Raw genomic sequence first — 23,864 nt, forward strand, 5'->3', positions numbered from 1 at the left:
CCCTGTACCTTTCTAGTGTTTTTTGTGTCATTGCACTCGTCACTAAAAGGGACTCCATGTGTTCTTTCATCTGTCCTCCGGGTTGCTGGGCTCCTGCACCAGAACAGACATTCCATGAGGGCGGCAGTTTTCCTCACTGTTCACTGTTGTATGCCCTCCCTACTAAGCAGTGCGTATGTATGTGTATACGTGTACACACACACATGTGTATTTATACACACAAATGCATGATGCGTATACATACTTATATACACCACTAAGCAGTATGTAAAAGTGTGCACACATTATGTATATGCATAGATACATACCCAGTAAGCAGTATACATGCACACGTATATGTATATATATGCATATATCGACACATATATGCATATATGTATACACCCTCTAAGCAGTATATATACATATATTAATATATCCTATATATATACATATATACCTACTACACAGTATATACGCACATGTATATGTATATACACATATAAAAAATATACCCACTAAGCAGTATATATAGGTACGTATACATATATAGTATATATACACACACGTATGTACATACATGTGTATGTACACCATCAACAATATCTATACACATGTATGTGTATATGTATATATCTACACGCACACATATGCATATGTATTCATATCTACCAACTGTGTATGTACATATACACATATAGTATATATAGACACATGTACAAATGATACATAGAACATATACATATGATACATAATATAAATGAATGTATATTATATAAATGAGTATATATAGATGAACGAAGAACTTGACAATTAACCAATGAACTGATAAGATTTAATTGACTGGTTTATACTGATTGTCTCTGGGTTGGGGTCCTGAGGCCAGTTTCTCCATCTCCCCAGCTGCAAACGGTCGTTTTTCACAGTCGCCCCTCTGGTTACCACTCCGCCTCTGCAGCCTGCACGCTCCCCACCCCCACACTCCTCTTGACCCCACTGATGGCGGAGCCTGTGGAAGTTTGGCTTCAGCAGCAGAGAGAGTCCAGGGTGAGGTGTTCTGCTCTGAGTGAACCTCGAAGCGAACAAGCCTTCATGATTTTCAAGGAAAGGAGAAGGGTACCTTTGGGAGAACTTCCTGGCAGTTTGCCTCTAAAGTGTCTTTCTTGGAGTGGCAAGTGGACTCTCTGCTTAAAGAGCCGGAGGGTAGAAGCGAAAACAAAAAAACCCCCAAAACCGGGGAGTTAATTAAATTTCATGGACTAGCCAGAGGCCGTCTGCGCATGAAATAGCAGAAAGTGGCAGTTGTACGATAATCACCCTTTATGTCCCTCAAAGGAAGATTCTGGATGAAATTGAGCAAGGATTGCACAAATGGTAATTGTAGACTCAACACTGCCTTATTATATGATGATGATGATTTCCACACACAAGCATATTATTAGTAGTCTCCTTCCACATTCCAGACTTCCACATCTGCATGTGAATTTGTGGTGTGAAAAAAATGTTTGATTAATAGCAGTCTAGGCAATTTAGGGCCCAGACTGCAACAAATCCAGTTTGGAATTAAGCGGGGATTCGATTTATTGTACCAGGGGGTGCCAAAAAAATGTATACAAGTGGACACTGTGGTCAGCGTTGCTCAAGCCATCATCAGAAGTGTCTGGACGCTGATGGGAACCCCTTTGAGCACCTCTTGTAATTGCAGAAGTCAAACGTGACTTGTATTCATCTTTTGTTATCGGTATATATCGAGTATTGCAATTTTAATACAGTTTTCCTTTTTGAAAGCGTGTATACATTTTTTTGGCACCTTCTGTATGTGTTAATCAGTTTGAATGTTCAGAAACATTTGACTTGGTTTTCTTTTTGCCCTTAAGAATTTAGTCTTTTGGAATCATTGAAGTTGCTGGCCTTTAAGGTCATGGTAGCACAGTAGGACGCACAGCAGGATATTGAGTCAGACAGTCGACATTTATGGCCTGCTCTGTCCCAGCATTATTCTAGGTGGTCGTGACAGTGTGACAAACAAGCTGGATGAGGTCCCTGATGTTACAGAGCTGACAGGTTAGTAGGGGGACAGAGAAACACACAGACAGTAAACAAATATATCGCAATGATGATAATTGCTCTTTGGAAGATGTGTAGGGCATTGACTGGGGGGGGGGGGGGGGGGCGGGGGTGCTGGGGAGGTAGGACTGCTTTCATTGGAGGAGAGGGCAACAGAGAAAGCCTCTTTGAGAAGGAGACGGTTAGGCCAAGACCTAAGTGTTAAGAAGGAAACAAACCATGTGAAGCTCTGGGGGAAAGAACACCCTAGACGAAGGGAGCAGCAGATGCAAAGGTCCTGAGGCAGGGACAGAGTCCGTGATGAGGCAATGGCAGCAGACGTGTGTAATCCACAGCCAGCACTGTGTCTGCAAAGCAGGGACGTGGAATATGTGGTTGCTCTTCTCAGGAAAGTGCGAGAGTTAATCAGTTTATAGCACAATGGTTAGAGAGCCTTGGCTGGCTCCAAAGTCTGACGGCGCTTAGTCAGAATTGGCTGAAGCAGGTGACCCTGGGCAAGTTGCCTAACTTCTCTGAGCCTGAAAAGTGACTTGTTATTCTTACGTGAGAATCATTTTTCGAATTCTGGAACATGATGTTTTTATTAGAAGCTTTTGTTTGTACAGACGTCTTTTGTAAAGGATGGAATCCATATCTGTTTAATGAAATATTTATTCATTTCATATTAATTAGGTTGTGTTTGGCTTGAGGCATACTTTGAAGGAATTTGCTGGTTCCCAGGGATTACTTTATTAAGAGCTAAATATCACAGGAAATGCAGGCTCACTTGCGAATTATTTTCAAGCCTCGGCCAGAACAAATGATACATTATTGACCAATTGGACAGGCTTCATTGCTCATTTGCATCTCCTGACATCTTCCCATAAGGACCTCTCATTCTGTCCGTTGGATGACTCTTCCCAGGCCTTTTCACGAGTGCCGAGTGTGGTTCCAAACTTGCCTTACCCTAAACAATACGTTTCCAGCACTAAGGGTGTCAGAAGCCCAGAAGCCCCCAGCCTGGTCCGGGGCCTTTGTCCCCATGACGTTCTTTGGCGTTTCCTGACACTGTGTTCTCCCACATGACTCCAAGGGGGGATCAGTCTGTGTGTGTAAGCGCTGGCATTCATTTATTTATGAAGTACATGGTCACCTCTTGGAATTGTCCCCAAACTTTCCCCAATCCTTCTGTCAGAAAGAACACCCCCCTCCCCAGATCTCAGGTTTGACATGTTGTTTGTTTATTGTTTCTTTTATTGATTCATTCACAATTGTGTACCCAAGATCTACTTTTAAAACACTTCGGGGCACTGCTCCCCAGTGCCCTCAGGACAAAAGCTCACTGCAAGAGTTGGCGAGCACTGCGTGACAAAAATCCCACTGACCAGGGCCTTTCCACTGCAGGAGCTATTGTCTCAGCCTGGAGGCCAGAGGTCTGAGGCCACGTGTGCAGGGTCAGTGTCTTTTGTGGCTTCTCTCCTTGGCTTGTAGACCGTGTTCTCCTGTGTCTTCACATCGTCTTTTCTCTGTGTGTCTCTGTCTTCAAGTTTCCCTGTTTTACAAGGACCCCGGTCATGTTGGCCTAGGGCCGCCCTAATGACTCATTGTAACTTAATTATCTCTTTAAAGACCCTCTCTGCAAATACAGTCACAGTCTGAGGTTAGGGCTTCCACATACGGATTTGGGGAAACACAGTTCAGCCCACATCCCCAGCCTTTTAAACGTCATTCAAGGCCATCTGTCACCTGCCCCTTGCTCACCTTTGTCTCCTCATCTTTTGCCACAATCTCCATGATGTCGGCTAAGTGCCGAAGAGCGTCACCTGTCACAGGCTGGAACTCATAGATGAAGGGTCAGTGGGGCAGCCATGCTGTCCCAGCTCCCCACGGAGAGGCCGTTGTGACTCAGCACAGCTGGATACACCACGGGCCCTGCCCGGGTGAGGGATGACTCCCCAGGGTGCTGTCCCCTTTGTATGCTGACCGGGGACGTATAGTTTAGAATCAAGCACCAAGACGTTTGAGCTTCCTATGCTCGCTCCTGAAGGGACTGTGGGGAAAAGCCAGATGCCCAGTACTGGTGGCCGTGGTGGCTCCCTGGGCCAACAGGAAGTTGAATTCAGCTGCTGACTTCTGATCCTGGCTGGCTCCTTGCCAGATGTAGTCAGGGTTTCCAGAGAAATAGGACTCACAGGGTGTGTGTGTGTCCCCCCTTTCTCTCTCTCTCTCTCTCTCTAATATATTTATATCATTTCTATATCTAGAGAGACCTATATCTAGACCTATATATGTATATGTATATCTATGATATATATTTATACAGTGCTGCCAATGTAAGCACACAGTGGCAAGTTTGTGAACTTAATTGTCAGACCTCATCTATCTATCTCTCCAAAAATCTGCAGGATAGGCTTTCAGGCTAGAGACCCAGGAAGACTTGACGTTGCAGTTCAAGTCCAAAGATTGTCTGCTGCAGAATTCCCTCCTGCTCAGGGGAGGTTAGTCTTTATTCTAGTCAGGCCATCAGCTGATTGGATGAGGCCCAGCCACATTACGGAAGGCCGTCTGCTTTACTCAAAGTCCACTGGTTGAAATTCACCAAAAGCACCTTCACAGATACATCCAGAATAATGTTTAAATACATATCTGGGCACCGTGGCCCAGCCAAGCTGATCTATAAAATTAACCATCACATCAGACAGTTGGGAAATTGTCCCTGAGGTCCTTCTTGGGCCACCTCTGCACATGTCTACAACGTTTTCCGCTTTTACCTTCAGAACATGTATGAATGATGATCACACAATAATAGTAAATAATTTAGTAAGGGCTTACTGTGCAGCCCTCATAACCATCCATTAAAGTAAGTATTTCTCATATCCCCATTTTGCAGCTGAGGAAGGTGAGAAAACTGCTGACACGTGCTAACGCGTACCACAGCGTGTTCCATCACTGTCGTGCCAGCGGGCTGTGCCCTCTCCCTGTGACACACTTCTTTCTCCCTGCCCTTCGCTGAACTCTTCCTGAAGCCAAGTCTTGACCCCTAAGAAACAGTTCAAACGCAGCCTTTTCCGAATGCCTTTCCCTAAACCCATATTCTGGTTTGGCTCCCTCGCCTGGGGTCGCTGAGACCCCGTGCTCGCCTCTCCCGTAACACTACCCTTTCCTAAATAGTAGTTATCTATTCATTCATTCAGCCAGCCAGGGATATTCACCAAGTGCCTGCTGTGTGTCAGGCACTGTTCTAGTCACCAAGGGTGGGACAGTGAGTAAAAGAGAAAAATCCCTCTTATCACGGGGTTTAAACATAGTGGGGGAGACTAACAAATAAACCAAGAAGCGTATTATGTGGCCGGAGCTGGTAAGTGTGATGGAGGAAATAGGTGTGTGTGGGGGGATGGTAGCTGAGGAGGGGTCGGTGCTTTCACACAGGGAGGCCGGGGGTACTCACCTAATAAGGTGGCCTGTGAGCCGAGCTGGAAGGTGAGGGCCCAAGTCTGTGGACATGGGAGAGCACGCCAGACGCAGGAATGGCACGGTGGCTGGCTTGGGAGTGAGCAGGGGGAGAGTAACAGATGTGATTCGTGGGGGCCTGGGGCTAGCCTGAGGGCGGCCCAGGGACCCATAGCGAGGGACTTTGGCAAGTCTTGAGTGTTGTTTATTCATCCCGTTAAATCTTGAGTTCCTGGGAAAGTGGCATAGCTTCATGGGTAGCATACAAAGTCCACAGTAGGCATTTAATAAATGTTTATTCATCCAAATGAGTATTTTTCTTGAGGTCAACTTTTGATCACTTCAATGCGACCAACATTGATTAAAGCCCACAAGGGCAGTCAGTGTTGTGAAAAGTCGTCATATAGTTTGTGTATCAGATGGGGACGTGCTCAGCAGCGAGAAGCAGGAAACCTACCGTATAGTGGCTTAAACCAAGAGGGGTTTATTTTTCTCACAGAACGAGAAGTCTGAAGGCAGGTGGCTCCATGATAAACCAGTTCAGTGTCTCTGAGGTGCTCTTGGCCTCATGGTCACAAGAGGCTGCTGCAGCTCCAGACATTACATACGTGTTCAAGGTAGGATAGACAAGAAAAGTGGTGAAGGGCAGAAAAGTGGGACCATCTGTAGCTAGTCCCTTTTATCCACAAGCAAGACTTTTCCTAGAAGTTTCTAGCAGACTAATACTTCTGGCTGCAAGTGTTTAATGGATCACATTGCCTCCTTGAAGAAAATTGTCGTCCTGTTATAGGGAGAAGGGGAGGATGCAATTGGGTAGTTAACAGTCCTTGTCCATCAGAGACAGTCTCGCCATCAACTAAGGATATTTGAACAATAGTACCCCGCACGATCACTCTGCTTTGTAACCATATTTAATCCTGATTTTCCCCCCAAATCAGTTGTTTCCCAGAATGTTGCTCCTGCTGGCATCGTAGTTCTTTAATGTCACACGATAGCTGTTTATTCATTCAGTAGTGTTTGCTAAGTGCACTCTAGCTGGGGGTGGGGTGGGCAGTGTAGGGGAGGTCAGCTGAGTCAGGTAAGAGGGGGCAGTCCAGCCTGGCCCCCAGAAGGGCAGTGCTAGAGTCCTGGGTTCCCAGCGGGGCCCCGGCCTCTCTGATTCTGGGGTCCTCAGTCCCCCAGAGCTGGCTTACTGAGCTGTAAAGTGGGGGTTAGAGTCCTGACCAGCAAGGTCACTGCAGGTGCACCAGACAAGACTTTCCTGAAGATTCTAGCACAGTGACTGCCAACTGGTCTGTACATCAGACTCCACAGGGAGCTTGTGAAAAGTACGGAATTCCAGGCCCTCCCAGAGCTCTGAGTGTGCTACGGAACTGACACCCTCAGCGCTCTGAGTGTGAAGTCTGGCTGGAGACCTCCAGATGCCATGCGGTGTAGGGTGTCAGGGTGCAGCGGCCCCCTTCTCTCCTGACGTGGGACCCACTCCCCAATTTCTGATGTGTGGTGTGCTTGCCACATGCCTTTCTTACAGCAAATCGCCTGACATCCACACTGTAATAGCTAGCCCTTATGTGTTTTGTTCCAATAAATTGTAATTAATAATGATAACGTCGGTTCCTAAATGAATTAGACTAATGAGGAATGGTAATTGGGTGCTTGCCTTTCAGCAGCTTGGGTGGCTTTGGCCAAATGGCTCTTTACCCCCCTCATTAGCCGTGATTTCTCGTGGAAAGTGCTCTGAGCTGCCCTGCTAAGGAGCAGTGGTGCTGCTTGCAACCCACCTCTTCTGTTTTGATGTTGAATGTTCCCAGGACCTGGGCAGAGGCGCCTTTTGGTGAGGAGGGCTACCTTTCCTCTAGAACACCTGTCGTGAGCTCATGAGGCCGAAAAGCTGCTTGGGTTTCGCAGATTCCCTCAATTACGTGGTTGCCATGGGATTTATAGCTGGGAGGATTGGAAGCCCCTCCTCCTACACTGTAAATGGGCACAAAGGACCGCCCACCTGCCCGTGCCACCCAGGGCATGGCGGACCCAGCTGGAAACGACATTCTAGTTCCTCTGTGGATCTGAGCTCAGGCCTGGAGGTCAGGGCCAGGAGGGCCCTCAGGTCAGGAGGTGGTGATGCCTGCGGCAGGGGAAGGCCTGCGGGAAGGGCATTCTGAGCAGAGGCAATGGAATATGCTAGAGCCGGGAGTCAAGGGCCCAGGTGACAAGGGCACATGTATGCGACCCTGGAAGCTTAGGGGTTAATAAGGGACCAGGCCAGCAGGGTCCCTGCCTTCATGGTGCTAGGGGCCTGAGTGTCAGACAGTAAACGGGGACTTAGAATCCAGCATATGAGGTGGGCAGGCGGGGGAGACCAGGATGGGAGGAGGCAGTGATGGTGGAGAGACTGTAATGAAATTCTAAAGGCTGTAGAGGGTTGACGTGTGTGTTTGTGTACGTGTGAGGTGTGTATGTGTGCATGAGTATGTGAAAGTCTGTATATTGTATATATACAAGGCGTGATCAACAAATGCAGTGAATGTGTAAATAAAAACTTTTATCACAGTAAAAGACACATTGCCATTAACCCCCCTCAAAATACTCTGCCTCGCTTCGAACACACTTATCCCATCGTTCTGGCCACTTTCTGAAGCGGTTCTGGAAGTCCTCTTTCGTGTGTGTCTTTAGTTGCGCTGTCGTCCTGAATCATTCTGACTTTGAGGAAGAGCCAGAAGTCCTACGGTGCCAGATCCGGTGAGTAAGGTGGATGAGGACACACCATAATGTTTTTATTTGATAGAAGTTGCCGTACCAGAAGCAATGTGTGACACGGAGCGTTGTCATGATGGAGGATGTTTTACAGCACACTTTAAAACACACCTTCTCACAACTGTAGCTCACACCTGACTGCACCGAACAAGTTGAAACTTGTCACACAGTAAGGTTGGACACGCCACTTCCTGTATTGAAGACCCTGCCTTTCTGTTGGATGGCACTCAGCAGCAGCATTCGCCACAGTTTTTGATCACACCTCATCTTATATGGGTGGTGTGCATGTCTGTGTGTATGTGTATACGTGTGTGTGGTGTGTGCATGTGTGTGTATTTGTATATATATGGGTTGTGTGTGGTGTGTAGAGTGTGTGCGTGTACATGTGTGGTGTGTGTCTGTGTGTGTATGTGTGCCCGTGTGTGGATATGTGTGTGTGATGTGTGTGCAGCGTGTGATATGTATCTATGTATGGTGTGTGTGTGTGTATGTATTTATAAATATATGGGTGGTGTGTGTGTGATGTGTTTGCGTGTCTGTGTGCACGTGTGCCTCTGTGGATATGTGTGTGTGATGTGTGTGCAGGGTGTGCCTGTGTATGGTGTATCTGTGTGTATGTATATACAGAGGGTGCCAAAAAATGTATACACATTTTTAAAAAGGAAAAAACTATTAAAATTGCAATACTCAATATATACTAATAACAAAAGATGAATACCAGTCACGTTTGACTTCTGCGATTACAAGAGGTGCTCAAAGTGTTTCCCATCAACAGTTTTCTCCTTTCTTAAAATGTGTATACATTTTTTTGGCACTCTCTGTATATGAGTGGTGTGTGTGTACATGTATGTGATGTGTGTGCACCAGTCGTGTCATAGGTGACATGGGCACGGAGGGCTTCGAATGCCAACATGCAGACCATGACAGTTTCCTGGAGGCTAAGGAATGCCCTGGCAGCGCTTCCAGTCTTCCATTTCTCAGAAGTCCCCACTAGGCAGAGAGACATCTGCACAGACCAGAGCAGAGGGGGGACTGGCCGGTTAGGAAGCTTCCGCTATGAAATTTTCTGTCTCTGAAGTTTCAAGCATTCAGCTCTGCCAGAAATCGCTCTGGTGGCAGGGACTCGTGTAGAGAGGACGCAGAACAGGCTCAGGCTGGAATGTGGGTCCTGGGGAGCACGGATGCAAGCCAGGCGCTGCTTTGGGCGTTGTGTGCTCTCAGTGCCTCCTCATTCTTCAGGGCTCGGGTTGGACCCAGGCATCAGGGCCCACACTCACCAGCCACATCTGTGGGGCTGCTTCCACTTGCTCCCAGGAGACCTCACCTTAGACGTGGAGGCGTCACAGGTGGATGGCCAGATGGACATTGACTGAGTTCTCCTTTGCTGTGGCTGCTGAGACAAAGCACCATAAACTTGGGGGCTTCAAACGGCAGAAAGTTTTTCTCTCCCAGCTCTGGAGGCTCCAGGAGAATCCGTTCCATGCCCTTCTTCGAGCTTCTGGCGTTGCCGGCAATCCTTGGCGTTCCTTGGCTTATAGATGCGTCGTCTCTCCAGTCTGCCTCAAGGGTCTTCCTCTCCTCCGTGTGTGTCTTATTCTCCAAATAAGGTCACGTGCCCCGGCGGCAAGGGTCACACCTTGGGCTTGTCTTTTTGAGGATAGCTGTTCAAACATGTGTCACAGCCTGCTCTTCCTTCCTCTTAGATTTTTTCCATTCCATTCCCTGTGCCTCAGTCGTTCTGCCTGACAGAAAGCCTGGGGGCTGCTCCCAACTGTCCTTACTCCTTGGTTTTGCCACGTGAAGGGCTCAGCTCAAGCCATCCTGGCAAGTCAGGATGAGCTTTACTGATGAGTAGACATGTCCCCCAGAGCTGCCCAGGCCTGCTCGGCTCTGGTCATTGGGGCAGAAAGGTCTGTGACCCTGTGTCCTAGGAGCAGACCTTCCTCACAACACCGCGCTCTTCCTTCAGATGACTCTCTAGTGATGGTTGTGATGACAGTACTAGTAATCACTAGTAACCATAAACTGCCACTTGCTGAGCAACCTTGGTCTGGGAGCATTCTGTGTGCATGACCCTATGAGAAATAAAGAAAACTCACCTCCATTCACACCTGCAATGTACCGGTATTGTAGCACGCCCTCCACCCCCGCCCTGGCAGACATTCCCTCCCATGTCCTCACGACAGCCCTGGGAGGAAGAACAGATCACTCCCATTTTACTGATGAGTAGACTGAGGCTCAGAGAGCCTGGGTGACTTGCCTATGGTCACACAGCAAAGAGCTGGACTATAAGCCCTGGTCACAGTGATCCCAGAGCCCAAACTCTTTCTTTGTCTCTACCCAGTGCAATAAACTTTATTAGACATTTTATTATTTTTTATTTTTTCATTTTAGCCTCTATATCCTGGTCAGGTTGATTTGGCTGTTGCTACCAGCCTACCAGCCTCGTTTGGCCAATGAGGAAGCAAGGCCACAGGGGCAGGGATCTGTGCATGGCCCCACTGCTTCTCTGCAAAGGGCTAGGAGTAGAGCCCAGCTGACCTGACCCCAGGTCAGCCTTCTTAGCTCTGTGTCCTGGGAAACATGGCGTGTCTCTAAGAGGTCATAGAAAATAGATCCAAGCCCTCAGTTTACCTAGGAGAGTGTCAAGGCCCAGCCACACCCATTCGTCATTGTAGAGCTGGCCAAGATCCCCATCAGTGGACCTGTCTTCCTTTACTTGTAAATCCAAGCTTCCAAGCTCTCTCTTACATCCTGTATCAACAGCCCTTCTTCATCTTGTACAGAAGTCAGACTTCTAAGCTCTATTCAAATCATTAGCTCCGCTTTGAAAGCCGGAATTTTAATTTAATGTTGAAGCATCTCTCCCAATTCCACCTCAGTCTCTGAGCTGCTGTGAGTGTCACCCTGCTTGTGCCTCTCCCTGGGCCGTGAGAGTCACCTGGGCACCTTTGCTTGTCGTCATAACCGATGACGATGGTAATGGTTATGACAAGAGTCAGGGAGGTCTTCATTTGATGGGACTTGGAAGCATGGGCGTGGGCCAGACTCTGTCCAATCACAGCCCGAGGCCTTCGAGACTGATGCAGCCAGCTGGACACGGGACTCCCAGCCCCGGCAGACACAGGGTCTTCTGAGAAGAGGAATGAGAAGTGAGAGAGATGAGAAATCCTAGTGGGTGGAATGGCTGGCCTACAGACATGGGTCTCAGGGACTGTGCCCAGGGCTCCAGAAGTCTCTGCCATGATCCCCACAAAGCCAGGGCCCCGTGGTGCTTTTGCACAGCACACCTTTGCCACCAGTGCTGTATAGTTTCAAGTGCAGTGGAAAAGGACCTTCTATAGGCCTTTATGCCATTACTTTTACTGCCCGGAAAAACAGCCCTTTGGAGGTTTCACTAACTCTGCTAATTAAGGCATTAAAATTCACATGACATTGACCGTCCCCCTCATACTGATGGGCACTCTCACTGCCTCAGTCTCATTCAGTCTCTTTCAGTGTCACCCTGGGGGTGCAGGGTGGGCTTTGCTAACTCAGTCCCGACTGAGGCTGAGACTGAGACAGAACCAAAGCTGGCTTCAGAATTTAGCCTCGTATCTAAATTGTCTCATGTCTGCCTCAGATCGATTCACGGCACGTCGGAGCTGAAAGGGGTCCGGTTTCCAAGAGAAGAGCAACCTGGGATGCCCGGAGAAAGCCCCCAGCTCCTTAGCCGGGTCCCCAGGCCCATGACCTGGTGTTCTCTCTCATGTGCCCTGTCCTCAGGGAGGAAGTGTCATCGGTGAGAAGTGCTGGCTGGGGAGGCGGAGAGTCTGGGCTTGAGTCCTGACTCAAGGTTTAAAGCCTTGTGCCTCTCGTCCTTCACCTGTCAAGTGAGGACCATGATGGTAGCTACCTGGAGGGGGTTGAACAGTGTCGCCCCAGATTCATGTCCACCTGGAACTTCAGAATGTGACCTCATTTGGAAGTAGGGCCTTTGCAGATACAATTAGTTAAGATGGGGTCACCCTGGATGAGGGTGGGCCCTGAGTCCAGTATGGCTGCTGCTCTTATAAGAAGATGGGATTTAGACACAGAGACACAGACACACAGAGGAGAGAAGGCCATGTGACGATGGTGGCGGAGGTTGAACACCCAGGAATGCCAAGGATTGGTGGCAACCAGCAAAAAGTAGGAGAGGCAGGAAGGACCCTCAGAGCCTTCGGAGGGGCACAGCCCTGCTCACACCTTGATGCTGGGCTTCTGGTTTCTAGAACCATGAGACGATTACGTTTCTTTTTCTAAGCCGTCCAGTTAGTGGTCCTTTGTGATGGCAGCCGGAGGAAATGACTGCAGATCCTCATGGGTTGTTGGGAAGATTGGATGATGCCGCCCTTCTTAACTGGTCATGGTACACAGTTCACGTTTGCCCGGCTCGTTTTCTCCAGCCCTTCCTCCCTCCGTGCTGTGTGTCCTAGGGCTCTGCGCCTTTATCATGTGTCTTTCCTCTGGAAGCCTCGTCCTTTGCCCTTGCCACCTTTTCATCCGTTCATGCTCGCCCTCTGGCATTAATTCCTCCGGAGAGTCCTGACAACCCTTCCTCCCCACCCTGCCTCCGGCTGCCCCCAGTAAGGGAGTCACGCGAAAGGCAGACCTTGGTGGGGTTGACTCTGCCCTGCTGTGTAGCAGGCTGTTGAACTCTGGGCAAGTTAATTAGTGCCTTGGGGTGACAGCGTCCTGGTGCCCCAGGGAAGATGGTGGCTTTATTCACCAGGGCCTTGTGGGGATTAGCTGAGATGATCAAGGACGCAGTTCGTTGAGTATCTGGCCGGCAGTAAAGCACTGAACACACGGGAGCTGTCACCATTGCACTGTGACCTCTCCTTTGTGCCCAGTACCCATGAGTCTTAGTTTGGCTTCCCCAGGAGCAGGCTCGGAGGTAAGAATTCAGGTACAGGGTACAGGAGACGTAGAGAAAGCACAGGTAGGTGAGGTGGGAAGTGAGTCAGGGAAGGAGAGGCAGGAAGACTGCCAGTAAAGGGTGTGCCATCAAGCCAGTTACCCACGTGGGCAAAATCTCAAACTCTGGGAGCTCCGGGAGCCCCAGACTTATCCCACTGGATGGACAAGGGGCTGGGGCTTAGATGCCCACCTCCAGCACGGGTCGAGTTTTGCTCCTGCCGCGGTTAACTCTGGCATTGCCTGTCTGTCGCACAGATCCAAAGTGGGCTCTCCTGGCAGACAGAGTGCCCCGGAAAGAAAATTAGGGCTGGCAGGTGGTGTGCACTGAAGTGGGGCGGGCCAGGGGATATGGGTAGGCACTGACCCCCTCTATCTCTGGGTCGTAGACAGGGGTGCATTTGTTTCCTCCTGGGCTGTGAGCTCCTTGAGGGCAGGGCTGCTTCTTCCATTTTCTGTAATTGCAGCTCCTTTTCCAGCACTGCTACCAGCCAAGACTGAGTGTAAATACTTGGTGAACAGGTGAGTCTGGTCCAGCTCCTTCAATTGAGGAGCAGAGGCTGAAGGACACAGGCTGGCATGGTTGACCTGGTGCGGGTCCCGTGCCCGTTCCAGATGCGGAGAGGTGGTGACACAGCTCGAGCTGCTCCGATAGCAGGTTTTCAGAACACAGACTTGAACCCCGGAGTAGAAATGCATGAGGGCTGCCATTTCTTTTTCAGCGTTGGCCTGAATGTTCTTCCCTTTGGCTGTCGCTCAGGTATGCATCGTGCAGAAGCGAGACACGAAGAAAATGTACGCCATGAAGTACATGAACAAGCAGAAGTGCATCGAGAGGGATGAAGTTCGGAACGTGTTCCGGGAACTTCAGATCATGCAGGGCCTGGAGCATCCTTTCCTGGTCAATCTGTGGTGAGTGACGCCCTCTGTGGCCTCTGTGAATTCCTCGTGACAGAGCCAAATGCTGGCACGGCTCTGCCAGATAGCATCTCGTGCTGTAAAGAGAAAGGAATGAAATCTTCTGGGTTCAGATATTCTTTTGGATATTTTGTAGAGTACATTTGCTGGTGAAATTGTATGCTTAATTTTAATTCTGTTCTCTTACCTGGTGAATCATCGTTGAAAATAGATCTAGAAGAGAAGGGTTTTGTTGATCTGAGAACACATGTGGAATGTGATAAGAGAATGCCAAATAGTGTCTTCTAAGGGGAGTCTGACTTTTTAGAAAATCACACACATAGTATTGAGGGCAAGAAAGACTCAGGATGGCTGCCCCGCGTGGACATGCTGCATTTCAAGTTCTGAATCCAGCCCCCAAGGCCCACCGGCATCCATGTCCTGGAACTTTCTCTCCATCCCATCCCTAGTTATTATCTCTGCTTTAAATCCGCATCCGAGAAGTGCACGTAGGCCAGGAACCTACAAAAGCAAGGGCTGTTCCTTGGTTCTTTGTTTCTGGGCATCTAGCACAGTCCCAGACACGGGGGAGGCGCTGATTAAATGTATCCCGAGCTGGGTTTTGTTGAAGGGGGAGAGGACAGGCTATTGTAGGAAATAAATTCTGTTTCATTCTGCATCTCAATTGACTGATCGTTCATCTTAAGAACATGAAGGTGACCCTGAAGGGAATGTCTAGTGCAGCTTGTACTCTTAATACCACCAGTTATTGCGATTGCTCATCAAAGAAGCGCCCCGAACCCTGGGTGATACAGAACAAAGAGGGACATTGACTGTGCTGTTTGAGAAAATCGAGGTATGTCTGGCAGACGCCGCAGACGAGGGCATTTCCAGGGGGAAAACGAGACTGTTACACATGAGAGTCTGAGTGACAAAGGCAAGTTCTGCGTGTCTATCTGGCAGTGATTCAAACCTGGCCGTTCTTTGGGGGAAATAAACCCCTTCATGTTTTGATTGCTGTACAGGGAATTTTTTTTTTTTGAAGTAAATTTCTAATCAGGAAAGCGTTCATTGCACAATTCAGAAAATGAAACACCGAGGAAGGCAACCATGACCGAAATGCGCCCACGTCCAGATTATATTTGAGTGTGTAGTTCTGCTTGTACTGTTTTTCTTATATCGATGTGTGTCACTGATAGGAAAACACATGCGTAACATTTTGTATTCTGCTCCTTCAAATTCATGGGCTTCTCGAAGTATTATCTCACGACTGTAAACTTTTTGTGAATCCTTTTTGATGGGTACATAGCATTCCACCTGGAGAAGTTCACTGAGGCATCTGACCCTAATCCTGCCATATACGTCATGTAGGGCTGTTTCTGGTTATCTTCCAGTGTAAATAATACTGAGATGAGGATCTCTGAGCTCAGACATTCCCAGAGGAGATTCCTCAGAGTGGGCCAAGGGAATCGGATGCTTGTCAGGGCTGGGACGGGGGTTGGAGGAGGGGGGTTACGTCACAGCAGTCCCTTCTGAGGCACCATTTTTTGGATGCTCTGTCCACGGTCTCCAAGATGCCAACAGGTTAATGACCGACACCACGTAATTCCATGAAAGTGCTGGGTAAATAAGAAAACTGCAAATGTTGGCCTCTGATGGCATTGTGTTCCCAGTATAAGCAAGAAAGGAGCGGATCTGCTGCTTGCTTTGCAGTCACCTCTCAAACTCTCTGGCCTTCATGTTTCACCTGTTGATGGAGATAATAATGCTGTTTACTGCTAAGAATGTTTCGAGAATTAACTGAGAGGAAAAGATATGAAAGTATGTTTCCTGTACATGAAAATGTTCACTATAGAACGGTGTGTGTGTGCGTGCGTGCATGCGAGCACACATGTGCACGCTTTGCGCACACATATCTATGATAACGGATGGATGGATGACAGATCGATAGATAGATAGCTCCTTCAAGCTGTAAGTCACAATCTCTTGGTCAGTAGTGAGTGCTTTGTACACTGTATGTTATCAGGATTTATTTAGGTACAGGGGACAGAAACTTAAACTTGCTTCAGCCCAAAAGGGAGTTTCTTGGGTCTATAACTAAAAAGTGGAATTCCAGATGACTTGATATCTGTCCGTCTCCTGCTTTCCCCTGCGTTAGCTTTATTTTCAGAGCCACGACTCACGCTGACCGCTGGCTGCTCTAGTTTCTCCTCCGAGCTAAGCAGCAGAGGCTGAAGGTCAGGGGCTGGCAGGACTGACCTGGCATGGATCACGTGCCCATTCCAGAAGCAGTGGGGGAGGCAGTGGAAGGTTGTTCCCACCTGGTCTCGGAAACAGAGAATGAGGGAGGGGGATCTCCAGAGGGAGATTGGGAGCTGTTTCCAGAAAACAGTGGATTGTGCCGGCCACGTGACCAGTGCTCGTTCCTCATACCTTACACCCTTGTACTGCAGTCTGCATAACGGCAGGAGAGTTTTGGCCTCATTTCTCATTGAGGGAAAGCAGGGCTCAGAGGAGCTCCTTATCTTGACTGAATCAATTGAATTGAGACAAACTCGACACGATCCCACAGGGCCTGTGGTTTTTAGTTCTTGTAGGGAAATGAGCACTGACATTTATTGGTACTTGATTAGTGTCTTCTTCATGGTTTTTGTTTTTTTCAATTCCCTAACAGCCTCTTTAGTTTCCTACCATCGTAATGTTATCCCCATTTTACAGATAGGGTACCTGAGTCCCACCATTTGTAAGTGGAGGAGATGGGACTCGAACCCAGGCTGTCTGGTTTCATGGCCTATCCTTGCAACCCCTCTACCACAGCTGCTGTGAGAAGGCTCCGGCCCTTCCCTGCTTAGCCCACCACCCCTTTTTCCCTGCGTGGAGCCCTTCCGGCTGGGCTTGTATTTGGCTGCTTCTCTTGGCCTGGTGGGAAGGGAGCAGCGTGTGGAATTGCTTGGGGGTTCATAAGGACATCACCGCCTTGTATTCATTGTACGCCAGCTCTTCATCTCATTACGCAGAGGGTGAATTATCGCAGCCTAGGAAATCCTGACTCTGCCCCTTCTCATTCTTCTCTTTCGCTGACATGCTTTATAATTGGCACAGTCGAGGGCTGGGCATGGATTAGTTTTCGTGACAATTTTGTCTAAAGGATGACTGATGTGTGCTCCGAAGCCTGTGATGGTCCAGGTTGCGTTTTCAAGTGCAGTATTTTCACCTGTTCTGAAGTGAAGCTGTTGTGTGCTCTTGGGCTGAAGCCAAGCAGGGCAAAGGAGAAAGGGAATTGAAAAAGAAATCGCATCCCAGGGAGGGGGTGCATTGAGGGGAGCCCTGCGGAGGTGGGAGTGGAAGAGCAGGGGAGGGGGGCGGTGGGGGGAGCATTTGAACACTCTAGCTCTGCGATGTGACCTACCAGGTTCCAGTCTCAGCTCTGCCTCCCGCAGGCTCTGAGGCTGCTGGGGATCAAATTGTGTCCCCCGCCCTCCATTCGTATGATGAAGCCCTAACCCAAAGTGACTGTCTGGAGATGGGGTCTTCAGGTAGTTGTTAAGCTTAAGCGAAAGGGTAGCTATGTACTAGGGTTGCTATAAGGACCAGATATGTGCAGGGAACCACTTTGGTGTGGATTTGATGAATGCTTGTTCTTCAGGTTAGCCTCTGGCTGGGCCACTTGCTGTCTCATTCTCTTGTAGCAGTGGACCTGATGACATGCTGCCTTTGGAAGATGAGTCTTGAGTTTTTAGTACCAGGTTTTTATCCTGAATAAATAAATGGCAATAGGTGGGTAGTTCATTCGTATTTTCAAACTGTATTTCCAAAATCCATTTCTACTTACCTGATTGGGTGTTGTTACTAGACTAGCTGTTAAAATGTTTTCTTTAAAATTGGGCAGGTGCCTTCCCTGCCCAACTTACTGCTGGGAATGAATACCTGGCAGAATAGGATGAGAACAGATACCTGGACTCAGTTTAAACAGTTCTCATAGCAAGTGTATGTTTCTAGAACCTTCCCTAAGTAGTGATGGACTGAGTCAAGACACAGATCTATGTGCCACTCTAAGTCAAGAAAGAACCACTTCAATTAATGGTTAATTTTTTTAAAAAAAACATTGAGACTTTTGATTAAAGTAAAACTACATAAGCTGCTTACGGGGTAGCTGCCCTGGCACCCTGGCGAAAGCAGGGGGACAGGAAAGGAGGGTGCGGGAGGGCTGGAAGCCCCCGGGGAACCTTAGATGAAGGATAGAGCCCTTTACAGATAATCACCAGGTGCTAAGCAGCCTCCTTTCCATAAAAATAATCATCTTCGGCCTTGACTATTGCTATAACCTCCCAAGTGGAGTTTGCACATTGAGCCAGTTACATGTCACTTGTTGTCCTACACAGGGTGTGGCAGCCAGCTCGGGCTGCTGTAACAAGTTTCCCTAGACGGGGATGGCTTAAACAACAGACCTTGACTTCTGGCAGTTCTGAAGGCTGGGACGTCTGAGATCAGGGCCCCAGCAGGATTGGTTTCTGATGAGGGCCCTTTTTCTGGTGTAGAGATGGCTGTCTTCTTGCAGTGAATTCACTGTGGGAGAGAGATCACCTTTCTATTCTGACAAGGGCACTAATCTCATCACGAGGGCTCCCCACTCATGACCTGCTCACCTCTCAAGGGCCACACCTCCAACTTCCATCACAGTGGGGACTAGGTTTCCAAGATACACATTTTTGCAGGACACACACATTTAGTTCAGAGCACAGGGCAGGTCTTACCCAAGTACAGTCTGAGCACACCCCTCTTTTGAGTAGAGCCCTGCCATGGCTCCTACAGCCCACAGGATAAGTGTCTGTCCCTGACCTGGCGTCTGACATTATGTCACTCTCTCCTCCTGACACTACCCCTGCTGCCATCTTCGTATATCTGTGTGCTACCTGATTAGAGGTACCTGAAATTCGTCTTGCTGTCTGTATCTCTCCAGGCCTTTGCACATGCTTTTACTTCTGCCTGGAACAGTGACCGCCTTTGTTCCCTGTGAGAACTTCTGCTCATCTTCCCATAAGTATTCACGCATGAGATAGATATTCCTTGGGCCTTTACTGGGTACCAGGCACTGTCTTAATTTCTAAGGTCACAGAGACAAAGAGAAGCCATATGGCTCCTGCCTTCTTGGAGAGTTTGTACAGGTGTCACCTCCCCCATCGAGCATCCTCAGGACTGCCCCCCACACCCCCCAGGGCGGTGCTTTTTTGGGGCTCAGTTCCGGCACAAGGCAGCTGATTTATCTGTTTTTATATCTATTTCCTCCGTTAGCAGTGAGCTGCTTGGGGAATGGGACTGGGCCTTATTCATCTCCGTATTCCCAGCATCTGACGTTCAGGAAGTTAATTCACTGAATGTTCGGTAAGGGCCTTTGCGATGCCAAACACTGTGCTAAACACTGTGATAGGACGTGAGTGAGACAGCCTCTCCGTCTCTGCAGAGCTTCCGTGCTCTGTGAGGGCCGCATGAAATGGGGCCCAGTGGATGCAAGCCCTTTGGAAATGATTGTTTGTTAGTGATGGGTACGTTACTGTACTTCCTTCTGAGGGAAACTGAAGTATGAAGAACAACCTGTAAATTCTTTGAACAGTTTACGCGTGTGAGATTGCTAGTGGGAGGCAGTGCATTTGGTTCTACCTGTAAGGACTACACATAAAGCCAGTGGACGCTCAGTGCCCGGGCAATTTCACGGTAAGCTCCCTTCCAGAAAGAGACACAAAGATTGCTTTGGAATGTATTAGGTTGGTGCAAAAGTAATTCTGGGTTTTGCAATTTTTAATCTTTTAAACTGCAATTACTTTTGCACCGACCTAGTAATACGTTTTAACGGGAAGCACTTAGCTGCTGTAGTGAGCTTAATTAAATTGGAAACTCTGGTGGCTTTGCTCCTTGAGTTTTTGAAAGTCACGTGGCAGCCTCCCTGATGTTCTCCCAAATCCAGGCACACGCCCACCGCCGCAGCACCCCTCAGGTCTTTGCCCCTGATGTGTCCCTCTGTCTGAGAGAATTTTCTCTAGACACCTGCAAGGTGTGTCCCTTCACGTCCTTCACGTCTCTGTCAAGTGTTCCCTTCCATTCGAGCTCTCTCTGTGGTCGTCCTACCTGGGCGATCCTTACCTGACTTGCGGGCTTTATATGCGGGGTGGCCCTTTCCACCTTGTAACACACACAACACATGTTGCTTATTTATTTTGTATGCGTCCTTCACACACACACGCGACGGAAGGCTGGCTCCACGAGGGCGGGAACCCTTGTCTGCATTTTCCCCACCTGTTCCCGGCACTCAGAACCATGTCATGGCGTCAGATGGGTGCTCAGTAGGTACCCGCTGAATGGATGAGTTGAACGAATGAAGCGCCCGCTCCCCACAGATTATATGCAGGGAGCCATGAGGGGCCGGCTCACTTGGCTCTTTATACGCTGACCCACACTGATCCGGAAACCAAAACCAAAAGCAAACCTTTGGTCCTCTAAAGCCAACAGAAATGATTTTGCTCCTCTGTGCCAACATTGACTGAGCAAACGGTGTTTCCACCTCCCTGCCTCTGATCCAGAGTCAGTTTGTGAAGCCGAGGAAGGGAAGTCACCTTTTATTACCACTGGTGGTAGCGATTCTGATAGCTAGCGTTTATCAAGCACTCGCCGGATGCCTGGCGTCGTTCTCAGTGCTGCCCCCTGGTTGGCTCGTTCCTTCTGCACCAGAGCCCTGTCGGGGCTGCTCTGCCCTGTCGGGGACAGCTGAGGCAGAGGGAGGCTCAATGGCCTGGACGTGAGTGGACCGTGTGCTCCACTAAAGCCATGGGGTGTCCTGCACCCCAGCGCCGCACTGCCTCTGGGTTCACGGGAAGTCATTCACTCAGCACCTTTTTATCGAGCCCCTGTCACGCAGGGGCACTGTCCTGAGTGCTGGTGACATGCGCAGAGGAAAACAGACCTGACGTGCCCCTTCCCCAGTGTAGACAGGCAAACATCAAACAGTCATAAAAATATGTAGAATCCAAGACTCTGGCAAGTGCTGAGAAGGAAACTCCGAGCCTGTGAACTGAGAGGAACCTTGGCGTCCCTCTGTGGCATCAGGGAGACGCCCTGAGGAAGTGGCCCCTTCTGGGGTCCGTGGCACTGACTACTCACAGCAGGTCCGCCTGGCAGGTATCATTACACATGAGGAAACTGAGGCTCAGAGAAGCTGAGCTATTGACTGTGCAGGCCACACAGTTTAGGGGCGCTGGAGCCAGGACTCACACCAGCCTGCCTGACTCCAGAGCCTACACTTTCTAGAACGTGGCACTGCCTTCATATTTCTAGCTGGTGCACTTAAAGTTGTTTGACATTGTGAAGGCATTTCTGAAGGACATCTGAGACCTGCCATTGGGATCTTACCTTCTACGTGGAAATCAGACACTTTCCTTCTGTGGGCTGTAGTTTTCTCAGCTGTGCACTGAAGGCCTTAGGTTCTGTCCAAGAGGTTTGGTTTCCCCTGGCTTCCCCAGAGTCCTAGGGGGTCCAGGAAGTTCCTGAGGCGTCACTGTGGGTTGATGGGGTCGGATGTGCAGGGACCAGGCCTCTGTCCAGCCTCATTCTGCATTTTCTATGTGTTAGAGTTCTACATTTGCTGTCGTTGAAGGAAGGGTTTTTGCTGCTTAACCATTTTGATAGCCAGGAGCCTAGATTGTCCGTCCTGCTCTGTGAGTCTGCCATCTGACAGCCCCTGGCCTGCTTTGTGGGCTGACAACTGGGCCCAAGCACAGCCAACTCTGATGAGCAGGGAGGGATGACCCAGACTCTGTGATCATATCAAAAGAAATATGAGCTCAAGGAAAATCAACCAATACATGTATGAGGTTGGACAATTAAGTTTGCGAATCATCCTAGAAAAAGTGCTACATACCTCATTGCTGAATATCACCACGGTCACCTTCGCAGGACTCCCCTTGTGAAGCTATGCACTGACTCCAGCACCTAGTCCACCCTTCAGAGCAGTTTTGGAACTCTTTTTCTGGAATGGCCATCAAAGCTGTCGTCGTATTACCCTTGATGTCCTGAATGTCATCCAAATGTCTTCCTTTCAATATTTCCTTTATCTTCGGGTAAAGAAAGAGGCCCTTGGGGGCCAGATCAGGTGAGTAGGGAGGGTGTTCCAATACAGTTATTTGTTTCCTGGCTAAAAACTCCCTCACAGACAGTGCCGTGTGAGCTGTTGCATTGTCGTGATGCAAGAGCCATGAATTGTTGGCGAAAAGTTCAGGTCGTCTAACTTTTTCATGCAGCCTTTTCAGCACTTCTAAATGGTAAACTTGGTTAACTGTTTGTTCAGTTGGTACAAATTCATAATGAAGAATCCCTCTGATATCAAAAAAGGTGAGCAATATTGTTGCAACAAGTTCGCAAACTTAATTGCCAGACCTGGTAAAATCAAAGGCGGTACATGAATGGTTAAAGAAGAGTGATGTGTGTTACCTGCTGTGCCCCAGGCCAGTGACAGACACTACAGGGGATAGGAAAGGAGTACTGCGTCTGCTCCCCCAGAGCCACACACCTCCCCCAGCCAACCAGAGCCTGGCAGTGCCTCAGGAGGGCATGAGTTAGGCATAGGAAAAAGAAGGTGCTACGTGCCCGCTGTCAAGAAAGCTTGCTTCTCTGATAAAGGGCCACTTGTGCTTCTGTGGTGAGACTAGTTTGAGAGGTGACGGTAAATGACAGTATCAGTTTAAGGGCCACATTGCTCATCAAAGGTCGAGTGGGGATTTGCAAGGTCTTAAGTCTAGAATAGCGGTATTTTCATAGGAAATGCAACACAAGGGACCTTGAGGATCATTCTTCTTGTACTGGATCCCCAGCGAGACCTCGGCTAGGAACACCTTCACAACACAGTAGCTGGGGCCCCAGGGCCCTTGAAGGTCAAGGTCGAGCCTTTTGATCTCCCTTTTTTCCCCCCCGCACCACGTTCCCTTCCTGACTGTGCCTCCCTGGGGAACAGGTCTGGGATGGCCATTCCCAGAAATAATGGTAGAATGAGTGAGTAATTGAACGAAGAATGAACATATTCTACTTTTCCCATTGTTTTACCTCTTAACCTGTTCCCTTGTTTGGTTGCAATTGCTAACCTGAAGGATGTTATCCTTTCATTCTTGTTTTTCTAAGACTTTCGTATCTTGGGAATTTTATCAGATGCCAGTTGAAGAATCACCAGGATGCTCGTGTTTGGTTTCCTTGACCTTGGAATTTGGTTAAGTAGATTCTTCCATTCGGTACCCGTCCATCATCCCACCTGGAGTCAATGCCACTTAGTTTCATTTCACGGTAGAACATGTGTTGTTTTTTCAGCAAATAACGATGACAGTCATAGCAATATCGCAATTCACTGCGTTCTCTCTGCATGTCAGTTTCTCCTTAAAGTGCTTGACACATGCTAGCCAGTGTCATCCTGATCACGTCTGACGATGGATGGTTCCTGCTTCATAGAGTGCGAATTCCACAAAGTCAATGTGAAACGAGGCCACGGTGCCCAACAAAGCGTAAATCTCAAAGTTAGCTATCACTGCGATTAGAGAACTTTGTCTGCATCCCTGATTATTTGCTTAAAATATTAATTCCTAGAAGTCAACACACGGGACCTAGAGGTTTTTTGAACTATACAGTGAAACTGCATTTCAGAATGTAGCCACTTGACAAGCAAGCTCTATGAATCCTTTTCACCAACTTCTCACCAGCTAATTTGATGGACAAAAGGAGATGGTGCCTTATAGTCATTTTACTACTCGTCTTTGAGTCCCAGTAAG

At 48.7% G+C, this 23,864-nt stretch overlaps 1 protein-coding gene across 5 annotated transcripts in view; it reads left to right on the forward strand.

The window, feature by feature from the left end:
• Positions 1-23,864, forward strand: part of STK32B (serine/threonine kinase 32B) — a 269,098-nt gene that overhangs the window by 75,064 nt on the left and 170,170 nt on the right. For all 5 annotated transcript variants that reach the window (XR_004423067.1, XR_004423066.1, XM_033106743.1 and 2 more), the window contains one exon: positions 13,928-14,079. Coding sequence is in view for 3 of the 5 variants with exons in the window: in XM_033106743.1 (XP_032962634.1) it covers positions 13,928-14,079 (152 nt within the window). In the remaining 2 variants the exon portion in view is untranslated. The remainder of the gene's footprint in view (positions 1-13,927; positions 14,080-23,864) is intronic.

The sequence above is a fragment of the Rhinolophus ferrumequinum genome, chromosome 5, assembly GCF_004115265.2.
Source record: "Rhinolophus ferrumequinum isolate MPI-CBG mRhiFer1 chromosome 5, mRhiFer1_v1.p, whole genome shotgun sequence".
Taxonomy (NCBI): domain Eukaryota; kingdom Metazoa; phylum Chordata; class Mammalia; order Chiroptera; family Rhinolophidae; genus Rhinolophus; species Rhinolophus ferrumequinum.